Raw genomic sequence first — 26,026 nt, forward strand, 5'->3', positions numbered from 1 at the left:
GTCTGTGAACAAGCTGTGGTTCCCTTCTTGCAGTATTTTGGGAACGTGGTTGACCTAGAGACCACTTTTGTCACGTGGGTCCTTCACACAGAGGCATTCTGGAGTTGGGGGTGTGTGATCTGGTGACTTGAATTTGGTAAATGCAGACCCCCCCCCCCGCAGCCCCGTCCTCTTGGAAGGATCAAAGGCAGCTCAGCTTCTGTAGATCTTGTGGGAAAATTGTTTTGTTTCCTGTGTGTAGCATCCTCAGCCCAAGCGATGGTGTCGCACGCCGGTGCTGCTGGGCCCTTCTCCGGGCCTGCTGTATAGCTGTTGCACTTGGCACAGCTCGGGGCACAGAACTCGGTGGACACTGGACTGTTCCTGTTCTCATCACAGTAGAGACGGAGCCTTCCAGCCTCCAAGCAGGGGCACAGAGGTGCCTCCCATAATGCACCTGCTGCCCACATCAGAATAAAACGTGGACACCAGAAGCCATGGGACTGGCTGGCTCAGGCTCTGGCATGCCTGGGGCAGGGTTCACAAACCCAGCACACGCAGTGCAGAGGAGACCGAGGACACATCGCCACTGATCTCCTCCAACCCTTCCTATCCCAGTGAGTATTATGGGTGATAGGTTGTTGGGGAGGTGGACAGAGGTGACCTGGAAGGGGATGGTGGGTAAGTTAGTGGATTCTTTCTTCCACACACACCTTCCGTCTGACCTGAACTCAGCAAGAAGGAAGGCCGGGGCTCTTCAGGGACCTCTCTGGCCAGCCTGGTGTCTGTCCTGCCCCTACCTCTAGGGCTGATCTAGACAGGACAACAGGAGACGCCTAACTGCTCCAACCTTTGCCTCCTGCTCTGCCCTGCCTCCTCTGACTGGCCCACATATCCCAAGACCCAAAGCTGACTGGTGCACACTTCAGCAGCATTCTTTGCTCAAAGGAGAAAAAGCAAAATCTTTAACAAAGACCACAAGGCCTGGCAAGGTCTGATCTCAGCCACAGCCCCGCTGATGCCCCACCCTCACCCAGCCTGTCTCTTCTTGTGGCCTCACACCTGCCCTCCCCCACGTGCCACTGGGCCTTTGCACAGGATGTTTGTGCTGCTGGCCTGGAACAGCTCTACACCCTGCCCCTCATCTCTGCCTCACAAGCCTGTAAACATCATTCACATCTTAATGGCAAGACTCACATCAAGCACCTTCCCTACAGCCCCTAGACAAGATCAGGCCCTCCCCTTGGGCTCTTAGCCTAAGAGAGGAAAAATAAACGTGACTTTATTTCCCATCCACATTCGGAACCAGCTGAGACATAGAGCTGTTGGGGAGATCTGTACATGGATCTTGATGGAGCTACGTTGGAGGGCTGCGACTGGTCCTGTGGCCATGAAGTCTCGCTCCTCCATTCCTACCTAGCCACTCACATAGCCCCAGACACAAGCCTCCCCCGTGGGGACAACTGGAAACACCACAAGAACAGAGAAACAGGGAGACCAGATCTGGGGTGAGAGTGCTGGAATGTGTACATTTTGGGAAGAAGAGCTTAATAAAAATCAAATGAAACTACAAAGGGATAAGAGCGAATCAGTATTCAGAATGAGGGAGGAGAGGAGAATGAAGGATTTATTTTTTTAAAGCCTACAGAATTCCACACAAAAAATCACAAATCCAAAACAAATAGTTTTCTAAATCAGTGGATTGCCTCATTCACCTCCATAATACCTCAATCTAGTATTTTTCCACTCGAAATTCGACACATCTGGCAGCCAGGAGATGTTCTGTGGACCAGCCTCTGGCTCAGTGCTCCTCTGTCCCTCCCCCTCGGGTCACACGCTTCTGGTGCCAAGTGCCATGGGACTTGCGTACTCTGAGTTCTGATACAGGAGAGGTAGCACGGGGTTGGCTGTTTGTGCTGGGCGCACAGAAACATCTCACTGAACCCCAGTCCACCTGCCCTGACCCGACCCTGTCTGTGCAGACATCATTGACTTCATGGTAAACCACATCCAAGGTCAGTCATCTCCTTGGAGAGAGGAAAGGACACCCCTCGCACACTCAGTTCCCTCTTCTCAGACTGAGCAAGCAGGTGCAGTTCCTGGGGCAGAGGGAATGAGAAAGGCCAGAAGAGGCCCGCACCTCTCCCCGAGCGCAGATGTCCCTCCCTTGGCGCAGACACCAGGAGTGGAGATAAGCATCTGTTTCCCTTCCTGGCAACAAAGGGCAGGTGCAGTTAGATGTCTGGGGTAATAATTTCATACCTGACCTTCCCCCAGAAAGCATTCCCCCTTGCGTTCCCCTGATGAGCACAATGTCTGGTATAAAATAGCCCTCCACAGTCACTTGGTGGGAGGAAGAAGGAAGAAAGAGTGGATGGGGAAGAAACCTTCAGGGTGGCAAAAGTCCTTTTGGTTCAAAAACACTCTTCTTGCTCCTCTGCTCCAGAAATTGATGTCACTGGAGAGAAACTCAGGGCCAATAACACTGGAAATGTGCATCACCAGGGCCCACGCTTTGTGCAACAGAGAATCACAACCACATGCACTTTGGTGCAAAGAATAACCCCCAAGTGTGTGGAGATCTGACACTCAGGCCTTGGGAGCTGGCCTCTGGTCCATTTACCAAAACCAAGTGGTCACACTGACTCTGGGGCCAGAGTACATTAGGCAGTGTAGAGGATAGCGGAAAATGGATGGGGGAGACTTTAGCTGTTCTGTCTCACCTTTTAGAGTCAATATGCAATACAGGTGCAAAAACAGACCAGCCAATGCAGAGGGGTCAGGCCAGCCCTCACTGGGACACCAGAGCCCACTTAAATTTAATCAGCTACAAGCTCGCTAGCTTCGCAGTGGTAGTTCAAAGCTGGCTACAGGGGAAATCAGCAAACTCTGCAAACTGGGGCTCCCAGCCCAGCCCAGCCCAGCCCAGCCTTGTGTTTAGTATTTGTTTTGCAAGGTACCTTGGGGCCCCTGGATCAGAAGACCCCCACACTATGGCCACCTGACTTATAATAAAGCCACCACTGCAGCCTAATGAGGGGGGAAGAATGGTCTTTTCAGTAAATGGTGTGGGGTCATTTAGGTATTATATGGGAAAAAGTAAGTCTTGAGGCTTCCCTTTCCTTATACACAAAGACTAGTGAAAGATGGATCAAATACCCAAACGTGGCAAGATACAGCACGTTTTTTGAAAGGAGACTTAGGAGAATTGTGGATAGCAGAATAATTCCCTTCCAGCAAAGATGTCCACATCTTAATTCCCGGAACCTAGGACTAGGTTAGGCCTGTGACATGATAAAAGGGAATCACGGGTGTGGGTAGATGGATGAGAGAATGGATAAGTTTCCCCTAAAGCTTTTCAAGAAACATCCCCTACCTCTTCCTACCATCTCAGGACCCAAAAGAGAAGCATGTGCCTTGCAAGGAATGTGGTAGCACAGGCTCCAAAACTTAAGGCTTGTCTGTCTTGCACCGCCAGGACCTGGGACTGTGACTCTTGGAGGTGCTGGGGAACCTCATGTGGGGCAGTGGGTGCTGGCCAACTCAGTCAGTTATGCAGAGGGGCAGTACCCCCACCAGGATGTGGAGCTTAGAGAATGTTAAGGCTGCTTTAGCTTGTACCCCCGGATGGGTTAGGGGGTGATGCAGGAGAGGAAATGCTTTCCAGAGAGTGGGGTAACTCACCACTACCAACGTTACTCTTCTGTTTCTGTGTTGCCCTTTAATAGTATGAATGGGCCACAACCAAACATCAAAAGACCTTATTCTTTACTCTTGATCTTTCCCTTTATTTAGCCTTGTTTCAGTAAAGTTCATGACAGACCATGAGCCAACACCATGTTGGACCTTAACTAAGGTGTCTTAACCCAGCCAGGCAGGGGGAGAACACACTAAAGCCTTTAAGTAGATGTACTTAGCTGTGCTGCCTTGGATGATTATAAAACTTAGCAGTGAGGAGAAAGGAGCCTTGGACTTTGGGCCAAACTTCATGGGTCCTGGATTCAAATCCTGCATCAGCCGCTTCCTCACTGTGTGATCTTGGACAAGTCACTAAAGTCTCCAGAACTCCTCTGAAAAGGGGGCATAGTAGTAGAGCCCACCTCACAGAGCACCTGACACGTAGCCAGTGCCACACAGGTGCTGCCTGCATGATCACCATCACCATCATTGTCATCACCATCACCATTGTCACCACCACCATCATCATCTACCATCTCCACCTGTTACCATCATTGTCATTGGCACCACCGTCACCACCACCATCATCACCACAATCACCACCATCACCATCATCACCATCACCATCACCGTCATCACCACCACCATCATCATCCACCATTACCACCAAGATCATCATCATCACCATTGCCATCGGCACCCATCATCACCATCACTATCATCATCATCATAATTCTCATCATCACCACCATCACCATCACCTTCAAGATCATCATCATCATCACCATTGCCACCATCATCATCAACCACCACCATCAGCACCATCAGCACCACCATCACCATCATTACTACCATCACCACCATCACCACTATCACTACTACTAGTGGCAAAATGGGATAAGCAACTTTGCCCAAGTTTTTACTCCTCAGAATATGTATCTGCTCATGGAACCAAAGGGGAGAAATGTGTTGCTTAGAAGGTTGGAGCTCCCAGTCGGAGGCAGACCGTAAGCTACAAGAAAAGAGCACCCCAAGGATGGGCCAGGCAGGAGGGAATAGACATGGGCTTTCAAACCACGTTGCAGAAGTCACCTGTCTCCTGCTTTTCCCACCATGACCTCAGGGTCTAAGGTCAACACTCCACACCTCGTGACTGGCTCCCTCCCCTTCCTCCTCTGCTTTCCCCAGCGTCCACCAAGAATGAGTCCTGGGAAGCAACCACCATGCACCAGTCATCACAAGAGGGGTGCTGGGCTTTTGCACCTAACCGAGCAGCCACACTTCAAAGAAAACACTCCAGTCGGGCCAGCAGGCTGTTTATTGTCTTTATTTTTTCACAAGCTTTGAATTCAGAAATAAGAGCCACGATAAGTCAGTTGTTAAGTAAAAATGGGGGTGATTACAAAGGAAAACTTTGTACAAAACTTTAAAAATCTGACTGCCCCGTCAACCACCTCGAAGGGACCAGGAGCGGGGCCACGGGGAGCAGCCCTCACCCCATCGTTGTCAGCCCTGATGGGGGTGGGGAGACCCCTTTCTGAGTGTGAACCTGGCTAGGCCTGAAGTCGGAGTTGGCTGGAAGGACACACACAGACCAGAAGACGGCATGGCGAGTCACAAGTGCCACGGAGACCAGGGTTTCTGACACAGGACGTGGATGGTGTTTCTCTGCACACACTGGAAGGCTCCCCTGCCTCTCTGAGAATTCACAGAAGGTTCTCGAGGCGGGTGGGGGTGGGGAGGAGTGGGGCAGGCGGACTTGGGGTGGGGACAATGAGTAAACATCTTTGCGTGGAGAGTTCTGGAATCACCCCTGAGGGCTCGAGGTCTCGGCATTGGGTCTACGTGGGTCCTCGGCGATGTCCTGTCAGACGCGCTCACAGACTGCACACATAATTTAGTAACATGCATCAACTATCCTAGAACAGCTACAAGGGGGCAAAAGGAACCACCCAGAGATTCATGGAGCCCGTGGAGTCAGAAGTGGGAGGGACAGTACAAGACGCTGCTAGAACCTGTGTTCACTAAGGAGGGAAATGGAGACCCATGCTCTGAAGTGGAGTCAGCATGAACACACGACCGTGGGGCAAGGAGTTTCCAAGCAAACACACCACACTAGTACCACTTCTTCCTAAACAAGAGAGGAAAGAACATCATTCAATTTTCCCCCCATCAGTACCAAATAAAACTGCGGGTTTCCCAAACCCTGACAGGGAAAGGAATGGACATTATTCCTAGAACGCTTCACGCTGGAGCTCAGCCATCCGCCCATCGGCCTTCAGCCCAGACTGGTGATGTTGGAGCGGCCACCAGGGGGCGCCACGATGCGGTGGCCGGTGCGCCGGGGATTGTTGTCGTCGATCTGGGCACCTGAAAGAGACGAATTTAAAAATGGAGCTTCCCTATGACCCTGCAATTGAACTACTGGGTATTTAATCCAAAGATACAGATGTAGTGAAAAGAAGGGCCATCTGTACCCCAATGTTCATAGCAGCAATGGCCACGGTCGCCAAACTGTGGAAAGAGCTAAGATGCCCTTCAGCAGATGAATGGATGGAGATGTGGTCCATATATACGATGGAGTATTATCCCTCCATCAGAAAGGATGAAGACCCAACCTTTGTATCAACATGGACGGGACTGGAAGAGATTATGCTGAGTGAAATAAGTCAAGCAGAGAGGGTCAATTATCTTATGGTTTCACTTACTTGTGGAGCATAAGAAATAACACGGAGGACATTAAGAGAAGGAAAGGAAAAGTGAGTTGGGGGAAATCGGAAGGGGAGACAAAGCATGAGAGACTGTGGACTCTGAGAAACAAGCTGAAGGTTTTAGAGGGGCGGGGTGGGGGATGAGTGAGCCTGGTGGTGGGTATTAAGGAGAGCACGTAAGGCATGGAGCACTGGGTGTGGTGCATAAACAATGAATCTTGGAATGCTGAAAAGTAAGAAAAGAAACAAAGAGAGCCAGTCACCACTGACAGGTTCCACAGGCTACTCATGAGGGAGGCTGAGCCCTCGTCCCAATACGCCCTCCAAGCCTCTCCACCCTGTGGGGTTCAGTCCAGGTTCACCTCTGCAAAGTCTCCCCAACATCCATGGGGTTCACTGCTCTCTCCTCTGTGTGCCCTCCTCAGGCCCTGAGGTGACCCCCTTGCAGCCCTGAGCACCCTGCACTATTTCTTGCCTGGCGTCATGTTCTTGAACCACGTGGGCAAGCACCTATTGAGTGCTTACTGTGTGCAGGCACAAGCCTGGTGCTTTAATATGTGTGTTTGAGTTTAGGGTAGACAGCAATCCTATGAAGGGGGAGGTGTTTACCCCAAATGTATGGATAAGGAATTGGAAGCTCAGGTCATGCACTTTGTGGGGGCAAAGCTGGAGGGCAGGCCAGCCAGAATTTCAGCCCCAACTGGTTTGTCTCCACAGCTCGGGCTCCTACAAGAGTTAGAACAACACACAGCAGTGCCCAAGGCTCCAAAGGTGTTTTTTGCACAGTATGCATAGGCGTGCACATGTGGGTGTGCACATATGAGTGCGTGCGTGCATGCATGAGAACTACTTGAACCTGGATTTACCCACCTTGTTAGCAGTGGCCACATCTGCATGGGGGAGGGGCATCATATTTTTTGTTTTCAATTTGCAAAACAACCATTTGTTCCAACCTTACACATTCTCTGGCCGTTAAAGATGTAAAGTTCCAGCATCGAGCACAGCGCCTGTGCTCAGCAGATATGGATTCGGTGCGTAAGCAGTGACTGATGGACAAAGCCAGGAGGGATGGCATGAGAGGAAACTGGAGTCCAGTCCGGAGACAGGTTCCAGGACAGATCGTGTCTGGAATCTGGGGGATTTGGAATCGGACCCACCTTCCCTTGGCCTTCACTTCCTTTTCTGTAAAGTGAGGGGAGCAGAGACAAAGTACCCTCCATCCCCACCATGTCTGATCTCTGAAAGTCACTATGGGTGTAGCGTGGCAAGCTCCCTTGGTAGACACTGTGTCTTCCTGGTAAGCCAAGAACTTCTTCAAGTCCCAGAACCAGAGATCAGGCTTAGTGCTCAATCCCTGTTTCCCTCATAATCCCCTCCACCTTGCTGGTTACCTGTGCGCTACTCTGATAGCACCTGTTGGTCACAAGAACCTTAGGGCACTCAATCAGCTGTATCTCTAGAAAGTGACATTAAGCAGGTATTGAAAAGGCACCTATGAAGTCATTCCTGATGTCAGAAAGTCCCTATGGTGCTGATAGCAAATGAAGTCACCTGCTAACCTGCTGGGAGGCAGGCTGGAGCGGCGCGGTGGGTACTGGATCCAGCGAGCGCTGAGCTGGGGCATGGGTTGGTGGGCAAGCCCTTCCCACAGACTGTTCATTTCATTGTTTCTCCAGTTCTAAAAGGGCAGGGTTCCCCATCCCCCCCATACCTAATAACGATCGAGAGTTGTGACTGGAGAAGAGGTCCAGTCTGCAAACTCCACGTTTCTTCACCCTCATGGCTTGTCCTGGCTCTGTGTCTAATCCCCATTGTGCTGACTGAACATCCCATGAAATACGTGAGTGGTGTTTTGGGTCCATTGGTGGAAAACATACTAGCTCTTTTTAAAGACTTGAATCACACTCATCGTGTGAGAAACTCTTCCACTAAGGCTTGTGAGAAGTAAGATAAGTTGAAATGGGGATCCCACCACCACCATTTATATCCCCCACTGCCCAATCTCTGAGACGGACCCTCCCCCAGATGGAGGGCAAGTTGTCACCCCACAGTTTAAATGGCTATTCATTTCTCTCTCTGCTTCCCCATTCTCATTTTCCAAACATATTAGCTTCTCTGTTTAAATGGTTTTCATTCCTGTTAGATCTGAGTCTGCAAACGAGGGACCACAGACAAATCTTGTCCACTACTTGTTTTTGTACAGTCCATGGGCTAAGAATAGTTTTTTACATTTTTTTTTACACTTTTCAATGGTTGCCTTTGAAATGGCTACTTAATATAATACCCTAACTTTTACGTCTTAGCTCACAAAACCTAGACCATTTACCCTCCAGCCCTTTAAGACAATATTTGCTAACCCGCCGGAGCAGACTGGGGGCTGCCCAGCTGTGTCTTATCCATCGCCATATTCCTAGAACATAGCCCAGCGTAGAAACACGCTAAAACCTCAAATACTCCCATGGACAAAATTTCCGGGGGACAAAATTCCCATTCAATTCCAGCGTGTGCATGTGTGCCCTCATGTGGCGAACTGTTGAAACTGCAGCATCCTAGGGTCCGAGGGACCAGGTTCAGCTTCCGGTGGAAGGCATGCTTAAGGATGAGCTCAAGGCCAATTTTTGTGCAGACTTCATCACCAGGGTTAGGTGTCTCTGTGTAGTCCCTGTGGAGCCCCTCTGCTTTCTGACTTACCCCCACCCGTTTGGGCACTCCCAGGAGGGGAGGAGATGGGGCTCCCCACCTGTTGCTTGCTTTCTCCTCTGTAGCCCAAGGGGACTACTCGGAAGTGCTATGGGCATGGGGAACCTCTTACCTGATAAACTGAAGTTGGACTGGTGGAGGTTTCTGATGGGCGGGGGCTGGTGTTTGGAAGGCGAGGACTTGGCAGAAGGAGCAGGAGTCGCATATTTGGGTGTGGCTGGGACCTCGTACACAGGACCATCGTACATGCCCCTGGGAACACCTTGTAACCCTGAAACCTAAACAGAGGAAGGGGAGGGGGACAGATGGGCAAGATACACCTGAGCCTTCCCATTCAGGCGGGCCAGAGCCTTGTGGCCGGACAGTGACCAGAGGGCACCTCAGGGACATGCACACACGTGTGGGTACACATGTACACACATCACCATATGCATGCACCCCTATATAACCCAATACACAAAGATATGCACACACACACAGAGCTCCATACAAAAGGACCCCAAACCCATTTTCAAGAGGAAAAACTTTCCCTGCATGCCCCATCTCCCTCAAGGACCACTGAATCATCTATGGTCTTGCAGAAGGTGAGCCCAAGACAAAGATTTGGGGGAGCTAGTTTATTTGGGAGGTGATTCCAGAAAGGAGGAGGGGGAGAGGAAGGGAGAACATCTAGCCCATGGTGGGGTGATGGGACCACCTCTGAGGGCAGCCAGCTCAGGGAAACCACGAAGTGAACATCTGCTCAGACCCTCTGGTAGGTGGGGCATGGACCATCCCCACAAGTCGAGCATTGCCCCGGGGAAGCCCTACATCCCTGGCTATAGGTCTGGCCACCTTTCTGTTCTCCTCTTCACAATACCTGCTTCCTGCATCTCTGGGCATCTTTCCATTCTAGCTAGTTCCAAACCTGCCTCCCCATGACCTTCAGAGACCTCCTCCAAGTTCAGCTCCGCCAGAGACAGGTTCAGGTCCTGTCCCTCACCTGGTGTGGCTCCTGTCCTCTGCCCCCAGGCACATAGGGAGGGAGTGCCCTGCACGGGAATTCAGCCTCCTGGTCCCTGCGGATGAGGGCCTAGCATACAGACCAGGCACCTGCTCTTGTGGATGTAGCTTCTAACCACAGGCCTCAGAGTCACACCAATGTAAAGGAAATGAAGCTGGCCCCAGTGTGCTGGTGCCCCTCAATGGGCACGCAGCCTGGAGTTTGTACAAGTCTCCTTATCTCTAGCATCCTGCTCCGGTCCCTCAGCCACCTCAGCTCTTAATGGCCATTTCTCAGATTGATCTTGCTTATTCTCTATGTCCATCCTTTCCCTAATTGACACACAATGTCTGTGTGATTTGGAATGTTTGACCCGGGGTGCTACACCCTACAGGACACAGAAAGACCCGAGCATTGTAATGTGGGCCTCAGAGTCTGGGGTATCATGTTTCCAGGCTTTTCCATCAAAATCAGTGGTGGTAGCAGGGGTGGTTTATGAAGCACAAGAAAAGCAGGACCACACACAGGAGGGCACACAGACATGTGCACACGTATGTCCATGCATACACATGTACACACAATCCATGCACATATATCCACGCACACACTTGCTCACCCACACCCACACCCACACATACACATGTGCACACACATCCATGCGCACACTTGCACACCCACATCCATGCATACACACCTGTGCACAAATGTGCACACACCCACACGCAGCTGTGCATACATATATGCATGCACACGTGCACATACCCAAACATCTATGCACACACATGCACATACATGTACCTGTGTGCACACATCCATGCACACACATGTAGGTATATACACCCCCACACAGAAGTACACATACACATGTATAGATACATATATGCACACACACACACATTTACACACATACACAAGCTGGCCTTTCCAGCAAATGTCAGCCATTTAGTGTGGGAAGCAGGTGGCCAGAGTGACAGGAGGGACCCAATTAAGGAAGATGATGGGGCCACCAGGGGGAGTTTCCGTGAACTGAGAGCAAGCTCCGTGAGCCATGCTGGAGAATGGATGGAGCCTGTGACATGCCCTTCAACGGGGCATCGTGTGTCCCTGCCGAGACTCTTCCAGGAAAGCGGGAAAGAGAGATGCAGAATGGAAGGCAGGGGAGGCAAGAAGAGAGGGCAGGTCTGAAAGGTGTGAGAGGCCGTTCTGCCATCCCTTGAGGAGCCTGGGGGTGATTTTTCCCAGAAGGGCAAAGCCTAGAGGTTCCAGCATTCCTGCTGTGTGACACTGGCCAGCCCACTGCTTCAAGCACCAGAGTCTGACCCACAGGAGGGTCCTAACACTCAAGGAGGGGCTGCCCAGAAAGCCGAGATGATGTGGGACATGTACCCCAAAACAGTTCCATTCAGTGTTACTCCGGCTGCCCCTCCCATCCTACATGGGCACACCCCTTTACAGTCTGCAAAATCCTGGGACATCGACCATGCCCCAAGACGCTGGCAGGGCAGGGTGACAGCTCCTGTGGCCATGACTTGTTCACGCTGCACACCCTGGACCCACTCACCTTGTTCCTGATCCTGACGCGCTGGTAGAGGTACTCGGGGAAAGGCTTCCGTGGGATAAAGCGGCCTACGCCCTTGTTGACGTTAATGTTGCCGTCCTCGAAGACGATCTTGCCCTGACTGATGACCACCAGCGGGGAGCCGTGGCACTCCATGCCCTCGAAGATGTTGTACTCCACAGCCTGCACGGCCAGAAGCACAGCAGAGCCCTTACCACCTGCCGCAGGGGTGGAACCCTCCGGATGTCCTCTCACGGGCACTTCCTGCACTCGCCCTCGGGAAACATTCTCTGGAACCCTGTCTTCTTCCCTTCTGTGTGCCTTCCTCAGCAGAATCAGCCCTCACTCACCCTTGGGCATTTAGGCTGAAGGTGGTTTTGTCTCCGGCACCATGAACATGAACACGTCCCCTCTCCCCCTGTTGTCTGGCAATGTGGCTGCTCTGATCACAATGGGCATTTTTCTGTCTTTTTAAAAAATACCTTCTTTAAGGTAGTTTCTATAATTAAGTTACTGGGTTAAGAGATATTGAGCTTTGGTAGGGTACATGTTGCCTATTGCCCAGTTATTTTCCAAAGGCATCAGACCAACCAACAACCGTGACAGGGCAGCGGGGGAGAGAGACACTTCCTTGATTTCGTGTCCGTAAACTCCCCTCCAGCACAGAGTAAGGTCATTTTTATATTTTTTCTTTCTTTCTTTCTTTCTTTTGTTTTGCTAATTTGAAAGAGAAAATATGCTCTTAGAAATACATGGACGGGACTGGAAGAGATTATGCTGAGTGAAATCAGTCAAGCAGAGAGAGTCAATTATCATATGGTTTCACTCATTTGTGGAGCATAACCAATAGCATGGAGGACAAGGGGCGTTAGAGAGGAGTAGGGAATTTGGGTAAATTGGAAGGGGAGGTGAACCATGAGAGACTATGGACTCTGAAAAACAGTCTGAGGGGTTTGAAGTGGTGGGGGGGTGGGAGGTTGGGGTACCAGGTGGTGGGTATTATAGAGGGCACAGCTTGCATGGAGCACTGGGTGTGGTGAAAAAATAATGAATACTGTTTTTCTGAAAATAAATAAATTGGGGGGAAAAAAAAAAAGAAATACCCGTTCCTTTCATAACCCTAAGGGGAATCTAAGTACCACTGGGCAACTGTTTTTTTTATTATTTAAAAAGTAGGTCATCTAGACAGTAAAATGAAAAATCAAAAAGCACAAGCGACATTTGATTTTAAAAAGTAGGTCTCTCTGCTATCTCAGACTGAGCCACCTGCCTTAAAGAGAGTCTCCTGAGCCCCCGGATATTTTTGGAGCATGAACAATGGTCTCGGCATTGCAAGAGCTCCGTACTAATGGGTTTCACCCAAATTTTTCTCCTGACCTCAGAGATTGTTCCATATTGGCACAGGTCACTATTAAAACTGTTTTTAACACCTTTTAAACCGCCGTACTGTATTCCCTACAGGGAGAATTTATTTATCAGTTCCCAGAGATGGAAAACCGGATGGTTTCCCTGCTTTCGCTGAAGCCCGTACTGAACCACGCTTCTGCATGTCCACACTGGCATGTGTGAGCCCCTTTCTAGGTGTGGAGTTGGAGCCAAAGAGTAAGTGGATTTTTAACTTTGATAGATTTGTGCTCCCTCACGTGCCTCCTGCCATCCAACCCCACCTGTGCCCCATTAACCACCTGGGTCTCGGTCACTGGGTGGGTGAGAAACGTACTCCTGAGATTTGCATTTAGTTAATTACTAGTGAGACTGGGTCTGTTTTGAAAGCTGTATACGTTGTTTGTATATTTCTTCTTGCGTAACTGTGTTTCCACACAGTTTGGTTTTGTTTTTTTGGTTTTTTTTTAGGTTCATTTATTTATTTATTAGGTTCTGTTTATTTATTAGGTTCTTGGTATTTTCTTCCTAGTTTCTAAGAACACTTGTGATGTTAGGGAATTTATCCGTTGTTTTGTCCTGAGTCTCACCTGGCTGTCTGTCCTCTGCCTTGGGATCTCATACAAGGTAATAATTATAATTATTTTTATGCCACACTGTGGGGTTTTTTGGTTTAATTTGTACATAGTCAATGCTCACACAAGCTAATCGTCCTCTTCACGCTTTCTAAGTTTTGTGTCTGGCTTAGAAAGATCTTCTCCCCTTCAAAACTATCATTTCTAAACACACGGTTTATTCTAATCCTTTGGTAGCTTTCATTTCAACCTTCAGTCCATTCTGTGGTAAAGAGCATGGCAGAGGTCTGGCCTTCTAGATCTACTGCTGGAACCCACTGGCTGATAACTGCCTCTGTCTGGCCAGTCTCAACTTCCTCCTGCTTTGTAAACCCAGTTCTCCCCTGTGGTCTGTGGTCGGGCTGCCACCTGGATGTGCCCTCTGTCCTACGAACAGCAAACTGCCTCAATGACTGTAACTATACAACCTGCTTCAAGAACGGCGATGAGGGTGCCTGTGTGCTCAGTCGGTTCAGTGTCTGACTCTTGGTTTCAGCTGAAGGCATGATCTCAGGGTTGTGAGATCAAGCCCCATGTAGGGGTCCGTGCCCCTCCCCCTTTTCTCTCTCTCTCTCAAATAAATAAATAAAATCTTAGGAAAAAAAAAAAAGAAGAAGAAAAACTGGGGTGAGCAGGGCTTGCCCCTTTATGTTCCAGAAATATCTGGCTAGTCTCACATTTAGCATTGAGGACCTCTGCTTTTCCAGCTAAACAACAATTCCATTGAGTTTTCTGATGGCATTGCTTTAAACCAACAGATGAAATTATCAAGAATTGTTGTTTGCTCTACTGAATCATTTTGGTGTAAAAGAACTTGTATTTATAAAAGTCTTTAGTTTTTATTGTTACTAGGAACAGGATTTTGACTTCCATTCTATTTTTCAAAATGCACTTGAATTACTTCATAGAAAAGATACCCATTCTTCCTACTTGTTTGTAATCGGCCAGTGGGTTCTCTTATCATTGCCACTGGATTCTGGGAGCATGCTCGGGGGTTCAGGGAAACGACTGGGTCCACCCACAGCTGCTGACACTGAGACACACTCTGGGTCAGCAGCTGCTTCCCAGGACCCAGGCAGATGGTCTGCCCTCACCTGTAATGTTTGCTAACCTAATGCTTCCTGAATCACCCTAAAGAGACCCACTATGTGCTGACTCATGTCCCGATGAAGCCCCAATACGGAGCATGAGTGACGCTCTGAAGTCAGTGAGGAAGCAAGCCGCTGAGCCACCGGTCAAGACTGGCCGACCTCCTGGCTCACACGGCCCCACGTGGCCCACTATTCCTCATGCTGGAAGGACACGATGTGCACTATCATGCCCCTCCTAATCGGGGAGCTCTTACGAGGTTCTGGCTTACCCCCTACAGATGCCACATTCGAGATCTGGCCACTACATGGGGTTTTAAAAGTTGTTTCCTTGCCTTAAAGTAATATGTGAATGATGTAATAATTCAAACAGTGCAAAGGATAACAATTAACATGAACAAAACTGGGGTGCCTTGGGTGGCTCGTTTGGAATAAGCATCTGCCTTTGGCTCAGGTCATGATCTCAGGGTCCTAGGATCGAGCCCCACATCAGGGTTCCTGTTCAGTGGGGCATCTGCTTCTCCCTCTCTCTCTACCCGTTCATGCTCTGTCTCTCTTTGTCTCTGTCTCTCTCTCTCAAATAAATAAGTGAAATCTTTAAAAAACAACAAAAAAAAAATGAACAAAATTGTCATCTCCCATCTGGGAGCCCCAGGTCCCTCGTCGCTACCCTAGAAGGCAGTTACTGGTCCTTGGTTCTTTTGTGTCCTATAAAAGATAGCAGGACACTGACAAATGGGGAATACGTTTATGTCCATGAAGAGATAAATGTGCTCTATCCAGGCAAGGGAGCGTTCTTCAGCCATAAGAAGGAATGAAGTACTGGGGCCTGGGCGGCTTCTTTGGTTCAGCATCTGCCTTCGGCTCAGGTCATGACCTCAGGGTCCTGGGATCGAGCCCCACATTGGGCTCTCTGCTGGATGAGGAGCCTGCTTCCCCCTCTCTCTCTCTGCCTGCCTCTCTGCCTACTTGTGATCTCTCTCTCTCTCAAATAAATAAATAAAATTAAAAAAAAAAAAAAAGAGGGGCGCCTGGGTGGCTCAGTGGGTTAAGCCTCTGCCTTCAGCTCAGGTCATGATCTCGGGTCCTGGGATTGAGCCCCACATAGGGCGCCCTGCTCAACGGAGAGTCTGCTCCTCACTGTCCTTCTGCCTGCCCCTCTCCCACTTGTCCATGCTCTCTCTCCTCCCCCACAAATAAATAAATAAAATCTTTAAAAAAAGAAAATGAAGTAGAAGCACACACACAGTGTGGACCAGCCTCAACACCGTGAAACCAAATGAAAGAAGCCAGACACGAAAGGCCACACACTATGGGATTCCTTTTTTGTGACTGGTCCAAAATCGGCAAATCCAGAGAGAAAGAAATCAAATCCCTGGTCAAAAGGGACCGGGAGAGGGGAGAATGGGGAGTGACTGCTAATGGGTCTGGGAGGATGTACAACCTTCTGAATACACAACTACACAAATACACAAACCACCACAGTGTCCACCTGGGTGTGGGCTTAGGGGCAGTGAGAGGTGGGGTGGCCCACGGCCTGCCACCTGCCATACCATCTCAAAAGTTCTCTTGATGGGACACCTTCCTGACCCCACGAGGGAACACGTGTCTCTCCTATAGGACCAGACCCCACTTGACACACACACATCACAGCATTCACAGCGATTCAAGTGGGATCGTGTGCATGCGAGGTGGTAAGTGTGGAGAATGGGGTACACCTTTCTCTAGGGAGGTGATCTCAGTCTCATTTCCTCCTGATCCTGTCACCAGGGATGGGAAGTGGGGGGTGAAGGATGCCAGTGTGTCACTAGGGAGCACTGACTACCATAAACACAACAGCCAGCTGACAAGTGGGACAAGACTTCTACAGCCCCATGCCAACTCCCTGAGACCTGGGGGCCAAGCCCATGAACTGCTACGAAGGGTTCTTGTCACTTTCTTATGAAACTTCCTTGTCCTCATGCATGTGGTCTCACCTCTCCTAGTAGGCTAGTAGCCCCTAGGAGGCTGGGAAGATGTGCCTGTGTGACAATGAGGACCCTCACAGGATGATGGGCTGTGCACACACTCTTCCCACTGGCCTGTGTCCTGTAACAGACATAGTGGGCCGTGGTACAGGATGTGGTCTTCTATGTCTCTGACATTAGGACATTAATGTGGACATTAATTTGGACCCAAGATTACAGCTGCCCTTGCAGAGCAGGCTTGAAGCAAGCAATGAGGGAGGAGAAGATGACTCATGTCTCTGCATCCTAGGTTTGCTGGCAGAGTGAGAAAGTCAAGGGCACATAGGATACAAAGCACAGAAATAACCCATGGCCATAGGCTTGGTGCCCTGGAGCTCAGAGAGCATGCACCCCTGCAGTGTGCTCAAACACAGAGGGCTCTAGGCCCAACCCTTTCCTTTGTTGAGTGTTAGCAGTGACCCCAACGTGAAGAAGGAGATTTCTGAGATAGGAGATCAAACCCTTTCTAGCTTGATAACTAGGTTGGAGAAAGAATCTTGGACCTAATACTTCTCTGAGCTTGAGAATGCAGCGTCCAGGGCAGAGCCCACCAAGAGAGAGAGACAGAGAGAGGGAGAGAGAGAACGCATCAGTAACACATCAGTAACTTAGCCGAGGCTGCTCAAAGCCAGTCTCTCCAACTGGCAGAGAAACGTGAAGGACTGAGTCATGCCAGACATCAGATCACATCCTGGTTGGAAACTCTGTAAATCATTTTCAAGCACATGTTTCTAAAGTGGTTGCCAAGCAAGAATTGCTCACCCAGATCAGGAGCATCTCGGGTAAGCCAGGACTTACCGACTTGTGACTCTTGGCTGTTATGGTCTTCACCTTGTCAGGGTCCCAGATGACCACATCAGCATCCGAACCCACGGCAATCCGCCCTTTCCTGGGGTACAGGTTAAAGATCTTGGCTGCGTTGGTGCTGGTGATAGCAACAAACTGGTTCTCATCCATTTTGCCAGTAGCCTAAAGGCAAGATCTGCTGATGAGAAGAGCCGCTCCCATAACAGGGCTGGGAAAAGGGCAGGCAGGGAAAAACCTAGGCCTGTGGACAGGAGTCCTCGATAGGAGTCTGAAATTTTTTCCTCCCCTGCTGAAAACAGGCTATCTGAAAGGGCACCAGGGCCTAGCCCCATTGGAGCGGAAATGTAACCAACCACGCAGAAGCATGCTGACCTTTGCTCGATGGCCACTGTGCTATCTTGTCTGGCCCACTGGGCCCAGGTTTAATAGAAAATGAAAACCTTTGGTTCAAGTCAGGGACCAGAGTGTGATGTGGAGTGTCCTAATACAATAAGCACCCTCTATACCCAATGTCAATCCAAGGCACAGGTTTTACAAAGTCACCTTTACAGGCACATAAAACTAAGGAAAACATTTTGCATCCTTAAAGAATACAGGACAACTGTCAGGCCTGCAACTGCAAAGGAACCCACAGGACCTGTGCTGCTCTTTTAAGAGTCACACCCTTCCTCACGTGCCCTCCTTATGCATTCTCTCTTGCCTCAAAGCAAGGAAGGGAGGAACATTAAGAATCGGTGGTGCAGGGATGCCTCGGTGGCTCAGTCGGTTGAGAGTCCAACTCTTGGTTTCGGCTCACGTCATGATCCCATGGGTCATGGGATCAGGCCCCACATCAGGCTCCACTCTCAGATGGGAGTCTGCTTGAAGATTCTCTCCCTTTGCCCCTCCCCCCACTTTACTCTGGCACTCTCACAAATAAATAAATCTTTAAAAAAAAAAAAAAAAAGGAACCAGCAGTGCACTATGTGCTAGCTTTTGATGGGCCACTTAGGATGCTTCTAGAATGTTCCCGGGGACAGAGAAACAGGGAGCGCCTTACCACTGCCTTATCCCAGACAACAGTCATCCGCTCCTCTATCCCATTGACGCCCTCAGGGATCAGAGTGAAGTTGTCCTTGCCCACCGCCTTCTGGGCAGTGCTGTAGGGACAGTGGCCGCTGCCTGTGACCTGCAGGTCTCCACTGCAAGGATGAAAACAAAGCAGGGGTCAGACCTGAGTTCAGGTTGAACTTCAGGCATCCAGTACTGGCTATGAAATGAAAACCCCAAGAAATTCTGGGGAGAGGATTTGGGGCATATCATGGGCATTGGTGAGTGACATCAGAAGGCCCCTTGCTGGGAAGGCTCTGTGACTGTGGGCTCTGGGCTCTCTCAGTGATGCTCCCTAGGTGGGCCTCCTCTTCTTCGCTCTGAAAAGCAGACACCCACCCAAAAAAGGTGGCAAGTCAGGTTCACTAGGGGGTGAGGCCAGAAAGGGCTTCGCCTTGGGGCCTGTTGTGGGGACTTCTCTTCCATGTTGAAAGGAAAGGATCCTGGAGGTCTCTGGGCAGAGGATTGGCTTGGTCTGACTTGGGGTCTAAAATCTGGGTGCTGGTTGGGAATAGACTATTTCATGGGCATGGAAGGGACAGCACAGAAATAGGCCTGTCAGAGGTGAACCAGGATGGCCACAGCCAAGGGGGCAAGAAGTGGTCAGATCCCGGGGCCTTTGGCTTGTGTCCTGCCCTCTTCAGAGATGAGCAAGACTGTGGCAGCAGCAGCTTTGTGGGGGAGATGGCAGTCTGTCTGGCTTGGAGCTGCCCCACAGACATGGGGCTGCAGTCAACAAGTAAGCCCGTGGATATGCAAGTGAAGGGATTCTGCATTGCACGGGAGAAAGAGGTTTCCAGGGTAGGCACACACCCTCACACCCCCTTGGCGCTCCTTCTGACCAGAAGCCAGGACTTCTCTCCTAGCCAGCAAACTCCTACTCATCCTCTAGCTCCAGGCCCAGTATTGCCTCCCCCATGAAGCCTTCTGCAAGTCTCCTGGCTCTGAGCATGTGGTTCTGCTTCCAGAACAGCCTGTACACCTCACCACTTAGCATTCTCTTGACCTAAGTGCTACTTCCTCACACTGGCCAACAGCAGGGAAGGGACCAATGTGGCTGTGTTCCTACTGTGTGCACATACCCAGGGGTGCTTTGCAAGAAACAGTAGCCACATGCTGAGCCCTCAATTCCAGGCCATATTCCTACACTGTCTATAACCAGCCCCACACCAGATACAATGTTCTCCCCCACTTTGCCGATAGGTAAACCAAAGCAGAAAGCCATGGCAGGTTATGTGACAAACCCAGGGTGAATCCTGGACTCTCATGCCTAATCTTGGGTGCTTCCCAATATACCACCGTGCACCTGGGACCTCCCCACCAGCCACCCCTTTGGCTCTCACCAGGCCAGCAGGGAGGTCAAGTAGTCAGGCGTGGTGGGGTCTGGGCTCAGGGGAGGGGAGGTCACGAATGCCGCTGCCTTGGCCCAGTTCTTACTCCAGTAGTGGGTGCCATCCGTCCCCAGGCTGGCAGCGATGGGCTCGCCAAACACCAAGGGGCCTGTGGGGACAAACACAACATACAGTCAAGGACAGGTGGTCTCTTGGGGTGAGGGGGCTTGGGTAGCATAGAAGTAGAGGGTCAGAGACAGGAGAACAATGGTCTGAGGGGCAAGTTGTCATCTGTCCTTCTTCCCTGCATCACCACAAAGTCTGCTGACTCTGGGCCACCAGGCAGTTAGCATCGGCTGACCTCCCCAGCAACCTCCCGGACTGGTAATGCATTTCGTATTTGGATGGGACCATTAGGCCCTTTGGCAGACCTGTCATTCCAGGCCCAGGGATGGGATCGGCTGTCTCAGTGTGCATTCTGCCAGAAGCCGATCTTCCAGCAAAGGGGTCGAGTTCAAGTGTTTTACTTGAGGGGTGATTTCAAGGCAGCACCAGCTGGGGATGGAGGAGGTGACACAAGGCTGAGAGAGAAGCCAAGGACAGGTGTATAATCACTGAGTCACGGCCAAGGGCACCTGCAGCTCAGGGCCACCAGGGCCTCTGGAGACCACTGATGGCACCTCAGGGCCATCCCACCCCCACGGCGAGGGAGCTGGGCTGTGTAGCCACCCACCCACCCCTTGAGGGCTAATTCCAGAACATCCACTTTCCAGGAATTCCCACCTGCCTTCCAGGGAGCAGGTCTGCTCACAGAGATGGATGATGCCTGGATACAGGCATCTGCCCAAGGCCACCGTGGCGGCCCGGCGCAGCGACCAGGCTGCCCGAGAGTCAGTCCCGCAGCGATGGGAATGTTCTCTCTCCCTGCCACTCAAGACGGCGGCCGCTAGCCTCCTGTGGCTCTTGAGCACGTGAAATGGGGCTAGCACAGCCAAGGAAGGCATTTACAATTGTACTTAGTTTTACATAATTTAAATGGAAACAGCCACATGGGACTGGCAGCTACCATATCCCTCCACGTGGCCAGGACCTGCGTCCTTACTACTGCTTCCAAACTGCTGTCACTGCTCTGCCTCGGTTTCCTTATCCTTAAAATGGAGCCAGTTCTAAGCAAGCTGTGTCTACTAGAGTGCTCTCTTTCAATGCCTCTGCCAGCTTTCCCTGAAAAATACTAAGACAAGGTATTGTGGGTTCACAGTGGCTCTGGCCCCACATAGTAACCGCCAGCACCATGCGGCTCTCAGCCCCTGACGCTGGTCGGAATTGAGACGGGCTGGAACATGACACACTAGATTTCAAAGACAGCACACCACAGTAACACAAAATATCTCTAATATTTTTCATGTAATTGCATGTTGAAGTAAGAGTTTGGATGCATGAGGTTAAAAATATATTATTGAAGGTATTTTTAAAAATAGAGTTAGTAATGCTTCCCATTTAGGGCTCCCATGAGAAACAGGGAGGCTCAGGCATACGGCAACTGCTCAGTGACGGCTGCTGGCTTGTTGATTTCCACCCCGCCTTCTGCACTGACCCGCAACTCCGAGGGCCCAGGCACAAAGGTAACTGTCCTTGGCAAATGTCCACCAGCCACAGCCTTCGTATAATGTGTGCTACCCCTCCTCTGTCTATTGGTCTGTCTGTCATTCTCTCTCTCTCTCCCTGAGTTTGGGATGGAAGCTGCTTTGGGATCCTTCTTCATTCTTGGTCTGGTGACTGATGGGGGACTGTGGACATCCCTGTTGAGGAGGCTGGGGGCCTGCCCCCAGAATGTGCCCACTGAGCCCTCCTCCAACGGTCCTCAGCACAGCAGGTAGCCTGGTACTAGGGTCCTACTTGGGAGGTGAGGGCACCCGGGCAGGAAGTGAATAGCCAACTTGGAGCAAAGAATGGCATCCAACACCCATGGAGCCCTGGGATCCCGCCAAGGACTTCTCATCTATGAGCCTGAAGACTTCACATCTTAGAGACAAAGCAGCAGACGCTCGGTGTGGTTCAGTGGGGCATTGTCTTCGAGCTGGGTGACTGGCTTCCTGAACCACACTCTCCTGATGTCCAGCATGGGGCTGCGCCCAAAACCCCTGGCTCTGGAAACCCATCTTCTTCCTTCTCAACCCAGACCCAAGACCCTGCACGGGCCCCACACCTGACCCTGGATGCAGGCACCAACCATGGGGCCCTAGACAGGAGACCCAGGATGATGTGTCCAGAGGGGACCAGAAAGAGGGTGGGCAGGATCCCAGAGCTGATGCAAGCGGCCCCAGCACTGACTTGATGAGAACCCCCCTCCCCCACCAACCAGAACAGAACTGGAACAATACAGAGCTCTTTAAAATACATGGTCTCAGGGCACCCATGGGGCTCTGTCCGTTGAGCGTCTGACTCTTGATTTGGGCTCAGGTCATGATCTCAGGGTCATGAGATAGAGCATATGATTCTCTCTCTCTCAGCAAGTAAACAAATTAAAATAAAAATATAATACAGGGTCTCATCCGATCCTACAAAGTGGGATAATTTACCTATAAGGGCTCAGGCTGCTGGAAACTGACAGGGTGTCTCTGCCCTGGGCAGTGGCCCTATCAGTAACTTGACCTGCTGGACAAGCCCCCTCCTTAAGGCCCACAGGAGGCCGGGGCGCTGGACTGCATACCTTTCTTCCTGGCCAGGGTGATGATGTCCGCCGCACTTTTGCTCATCACCTTCGTGATGTACACCGGACAGTTGATGCGACCAGCGATGGTGATGGCCCGAAACACAGCCTCAGCCTCTAGCTGGGGACACAGCAATATGCGGGTCACGGGAGGGAGGGGCTGGGGGGCGCGCCTCTGCTCTCCCTGAATCAGAGCCCTTCTGTTTTCCTTAATTAAGTGCAGCCAGAGGCAAATCTACTGCTTCAAGGCAGAAAAGTAACAGATTTCTAAAAAGAAAGGAATAAAGGAGTCCACGTGTATTTGGTTCAAGGATTGGAAGGCAGAATTTTGTTCATCTGCTTGCTTGGAAGCATGCTGCATGTTCTGTGAGGAGGGGACAGACCAGGCAGGATAGAGCCTCGAAAGGCCCATAAAATGGTCCGTTACTTATAAAACACCTGCCATAAGTGAACGCACGTGTCCGACAGACATTCCCGTGTGTCCCCTCTAGACCAGTGCTGCGCAAACAATAGGACCAGATATGTTTTGTACTGCTTTGTTTTTAATTTCCAGTCTGCTGATGCTCCAGACGTGGTCCTAATGTTTGAGATGGACACTGAGTCCCACGGTGCTATAAGGGGTATGTCAACACAGTCCTCAGGTCTGTCCTGATCTCACCAGGGACCAGGAACACCGCTCATGGGCCATGGAGCTCACGTGCAGACCACTGTGCTAGATCAACTTAAAAAGTCTATCTACCATGTGTTGTGGCCCCAGTGCCCAGCACAAGGCCAGGCCCATGGCAGACACACGCGCACACACACACACACACACACACACACATCCATGCTCAAGTGACTGGAACAGACTAGAACACAGTGGGCAATGTGCAGGAGAAGCTGTTCTGTCGGTTCTAGCTCTTGAATATGCAGCTCCATTTTTCTATCACCAAATACACAAAGTCCTCAGCAAGGATCTTTCTATCCAGTTATGATGCTGAACTTTTCATGGGCCTTGGTGTGGAGCTTCTGGGCTCAGGGATAAGCAAGGTCTTCCCCTGGCTTCCCCCATTATCCCCCAGGCCCCACAGGAAGCCAGGTGTGCTGGGATGCTCCCATTAGGGGAATGGGGATGGAGATGGGGGGCTCTGTTCGCTGTTCCAACTGGAACAGCATCAGGGCGGGCCTTCAGTGTTGTCAGAGTCACACCCCAGGGGAGGCCCCATTACCTCCTCGGGTCTGCTCAGAGCATGGCCCTCGGGACCTGTGATGCCCATTTCCAAGATCCGCTTCTGTTCCTGCAAGACAGGAGCACTGAGTCAGCAACTGTAGAACGTCAGCTGGGAGAGGCCAGTCCTCCAGGCCCCGTTAGCAGACAGGCAGCTGAGTCTTAGAGCTTATCCCAGCTCTGGGACAAGAGCACCTGTGTCTTAGAGCTTCTGCATGGAGTCAGTGAGGGAGCCAGCAAGACGACCACGGGGGACCGGGGGTGCGGCCAAGCTCACTCACTGGCAGGGGGTTCTCATCATTCCTCTTCCCAGTGTTGGCCATTCTAGCAGGAAGCGTGTACTCCAGCTCGCCACAGAGCCTAGAAATGACTCCCTGTGGTAATGCCCCAGATTCAAACACATTTGCTTCAAGCTTTCCTTGACAAAAAAAAATTTAAAAATTTCTCAAAAAAAAAAAAAAGATGCTTTTTATATTGGCCAGATGTCAGCTGTGCTGCTAATTGTCACTTGCGTGGTTTCTGTAGCATTCTTGGGCACATCCCCGCCATGGGTCCCCAGCCCGATCAGCCATGGGAAAAAAACAAAACAAAACACCATAATTTCAACCGCATCTCAGGTTATTAAGCTTCAGCTTTATTGTAAGAATGTAAACCGGAAACGTCAAGATCTCATAGCCGGGGTAGATTTCAGTAAACAATGGGATAATCTGAGCTACCAAAGACAGTGCTTACAGAGCATTTCTGTACACTATTTACACAATGACTTATGACATGAGAGATCAGTGTGCCAGACTGTTTAACCGTCCCTTGCTATTTCTGTAGTGAAGAAGACAGGAAGCGAAGGAGAGAGGAAGGCAGAAGGACACAAGATGCTCTCATGGAGGAAAGCACAGATCACAGGAATACTGAAACAGGATAGAAATGGTGGTCTGAGCCCGTGCATTCTTTTCACTCCCCCTTTGCAACCCCACAGAAGGGACAGAAAAGGTACCCAAAAGCCACGAGAATGCAGAGCAGACAATGAAGACAAAATCTGGGAACCTGGGAAGCAGAGGAGCAAAGGGCGACACTTATTGGACATTTATTGGAACTAAATCCTATGTGGGCAGCATGGAAAGCTAAGACCACACTCCCCTCCTCGAGGTGCTGGGGGCGCCTGGCTGCACATCTCACTCGTGGGTGTGTGGGGCTTGTTTGCTCTAGAAAGAGGTTTAGCAGTTACGAACGAAGCTGAGTATACAGGTAGACGCTAACAGAAACGCGAACCCAGGTTTAACAAAAGGCGGAACGAGAGTGTTCACACCAGCTTGATACACAACAGTCCCCAAATTTGAAACCACCCCAGTATCCATCAGTGAAAGAATACATTAAAATTTCAAAATAAATTAAAAAAAATACATTAAAATTAAAAAAATTTGTTGTTTCGTGGAAGACAGGGAGGAATCTCACAGACCCTGTTTGGAGCAAGAGAAGCCAGACAAAAAAGAACATGTATCATATTGTTGCATTTTTATTAAGGGCAAAACTAGGTGTGTGTGGAGGAAGTTCACTGAGATGCCCCCAACAGGCCCACTTCATAGCTCCATGCCCTGTGTAACCCCTAGGTTGCTGGACCTAGCACCTTGCTTCTAATGAACAGAACATGGACAAGAGAGATGTCCGTGTCTCTGGTTGTCCCTGCTGAGATGACGTCACAAAGGACTGTGACCTCCACCTTGTTCACCCTCCCCCCTTGCTCTTCCATCTGCTCACCCCTCATCCCAGCACCCCTGCTGGTGTTGCCCTCAGGGCAAGGAACCAAGCCGGCCTTCGGGGAAGAGCCAGCCAAGAACAGAGGGCATCCGTCTGAGCTTGCAAAGAACTAAATTCCAAGAACAAGCACTAGGCTGCAGCTAAACGTCTCGCCCCAGTGTGGCCTTGAGGATGGCCATGACCCTGCCTGACTGCTTCACTGCAGCCTGCAACAGAACCCACTGAGCCACACCTGGGCTCCGGGCCCGTGGGACGGGACCTGAGATAATAAACAGTTATTGCTTTCACATGCAAAGTTTCGGGACCCGCAGTGAGGCAGCCACAGAGAACTAATGTAGATGGTGGTGGCCTGAAGGAGGGTGTTACCATGAAAACACCTGAGGCTGTGGGGATGGTTCTGGGACCAGACAGTGCAAGGGGGGCACGACTAG

The 26,026-nt window shown here is 50.7% G+C and overlaps 1 protein-coding gene across 2 annotated transcripts in view; it reads right to left on the reverse strand.

Moving 5' to 3' along the window:
- Positions 1–4,957: 4,957 nt before the first annotated feature.
- CRMP1 (collapsin response mediator protein 1) overlaps positions 4,958–26,026 on the reverse strand; it is a 79,043-nt gene continuing 57,974 nt past the window's right edge. For both annotated transcript variants that reach the window (XM_044226233.1, XM_044226234.1), the window contains exons 7-14: positions 23,845–23,913; positions 22,637–22,757; positions 19,939–20,095; positions 18,546–18,687; positions 17,498–17,668; positions 11,612–11,791; positions 9,181–9,346; positions 4,958–6,027 (exon numbers count right to left, since the gene is read on the reverse strand). In XM_044226233.1, the coding sequence (XP_044082168.1) occupies positions 5,936–6,027; positions 9,181–9,346; positions 11,612–11,791; positions 17,498–17,668; positions 18,546–18,687; positions 19,939–20,095; positions 22,637–22,757; positions 23,845–23,913 (1,098 nt within the window). In that variant the 3' untranslated portion in view covers positions 4,958–5,935. The remainder of the gene's footprint in view (positions 6,028–9,180; positions 9,347–11,611; positions 11,792–17,497; positions 17,669–18,545; positions 18,688–19,938; positions 20,096–22,636; positions 22,758–23,844; positions 23,914–26,026) is intronic.

Source organism: Neovison vison, chromosome 11 (genome assembly GCF_020171115.1).
Source record: "Neovison vison isolate M4711 chromosome 11, ASM_NN_V1, whole genome shotgun sequence".
In the NCBI taxonomy this organism is placed as follows: domain Eukaryota; kingdom Metazoa; phylum Chordata; class Mammalia; order Carnivora; family Mustelidae; genus Neogale; species Neogale vison.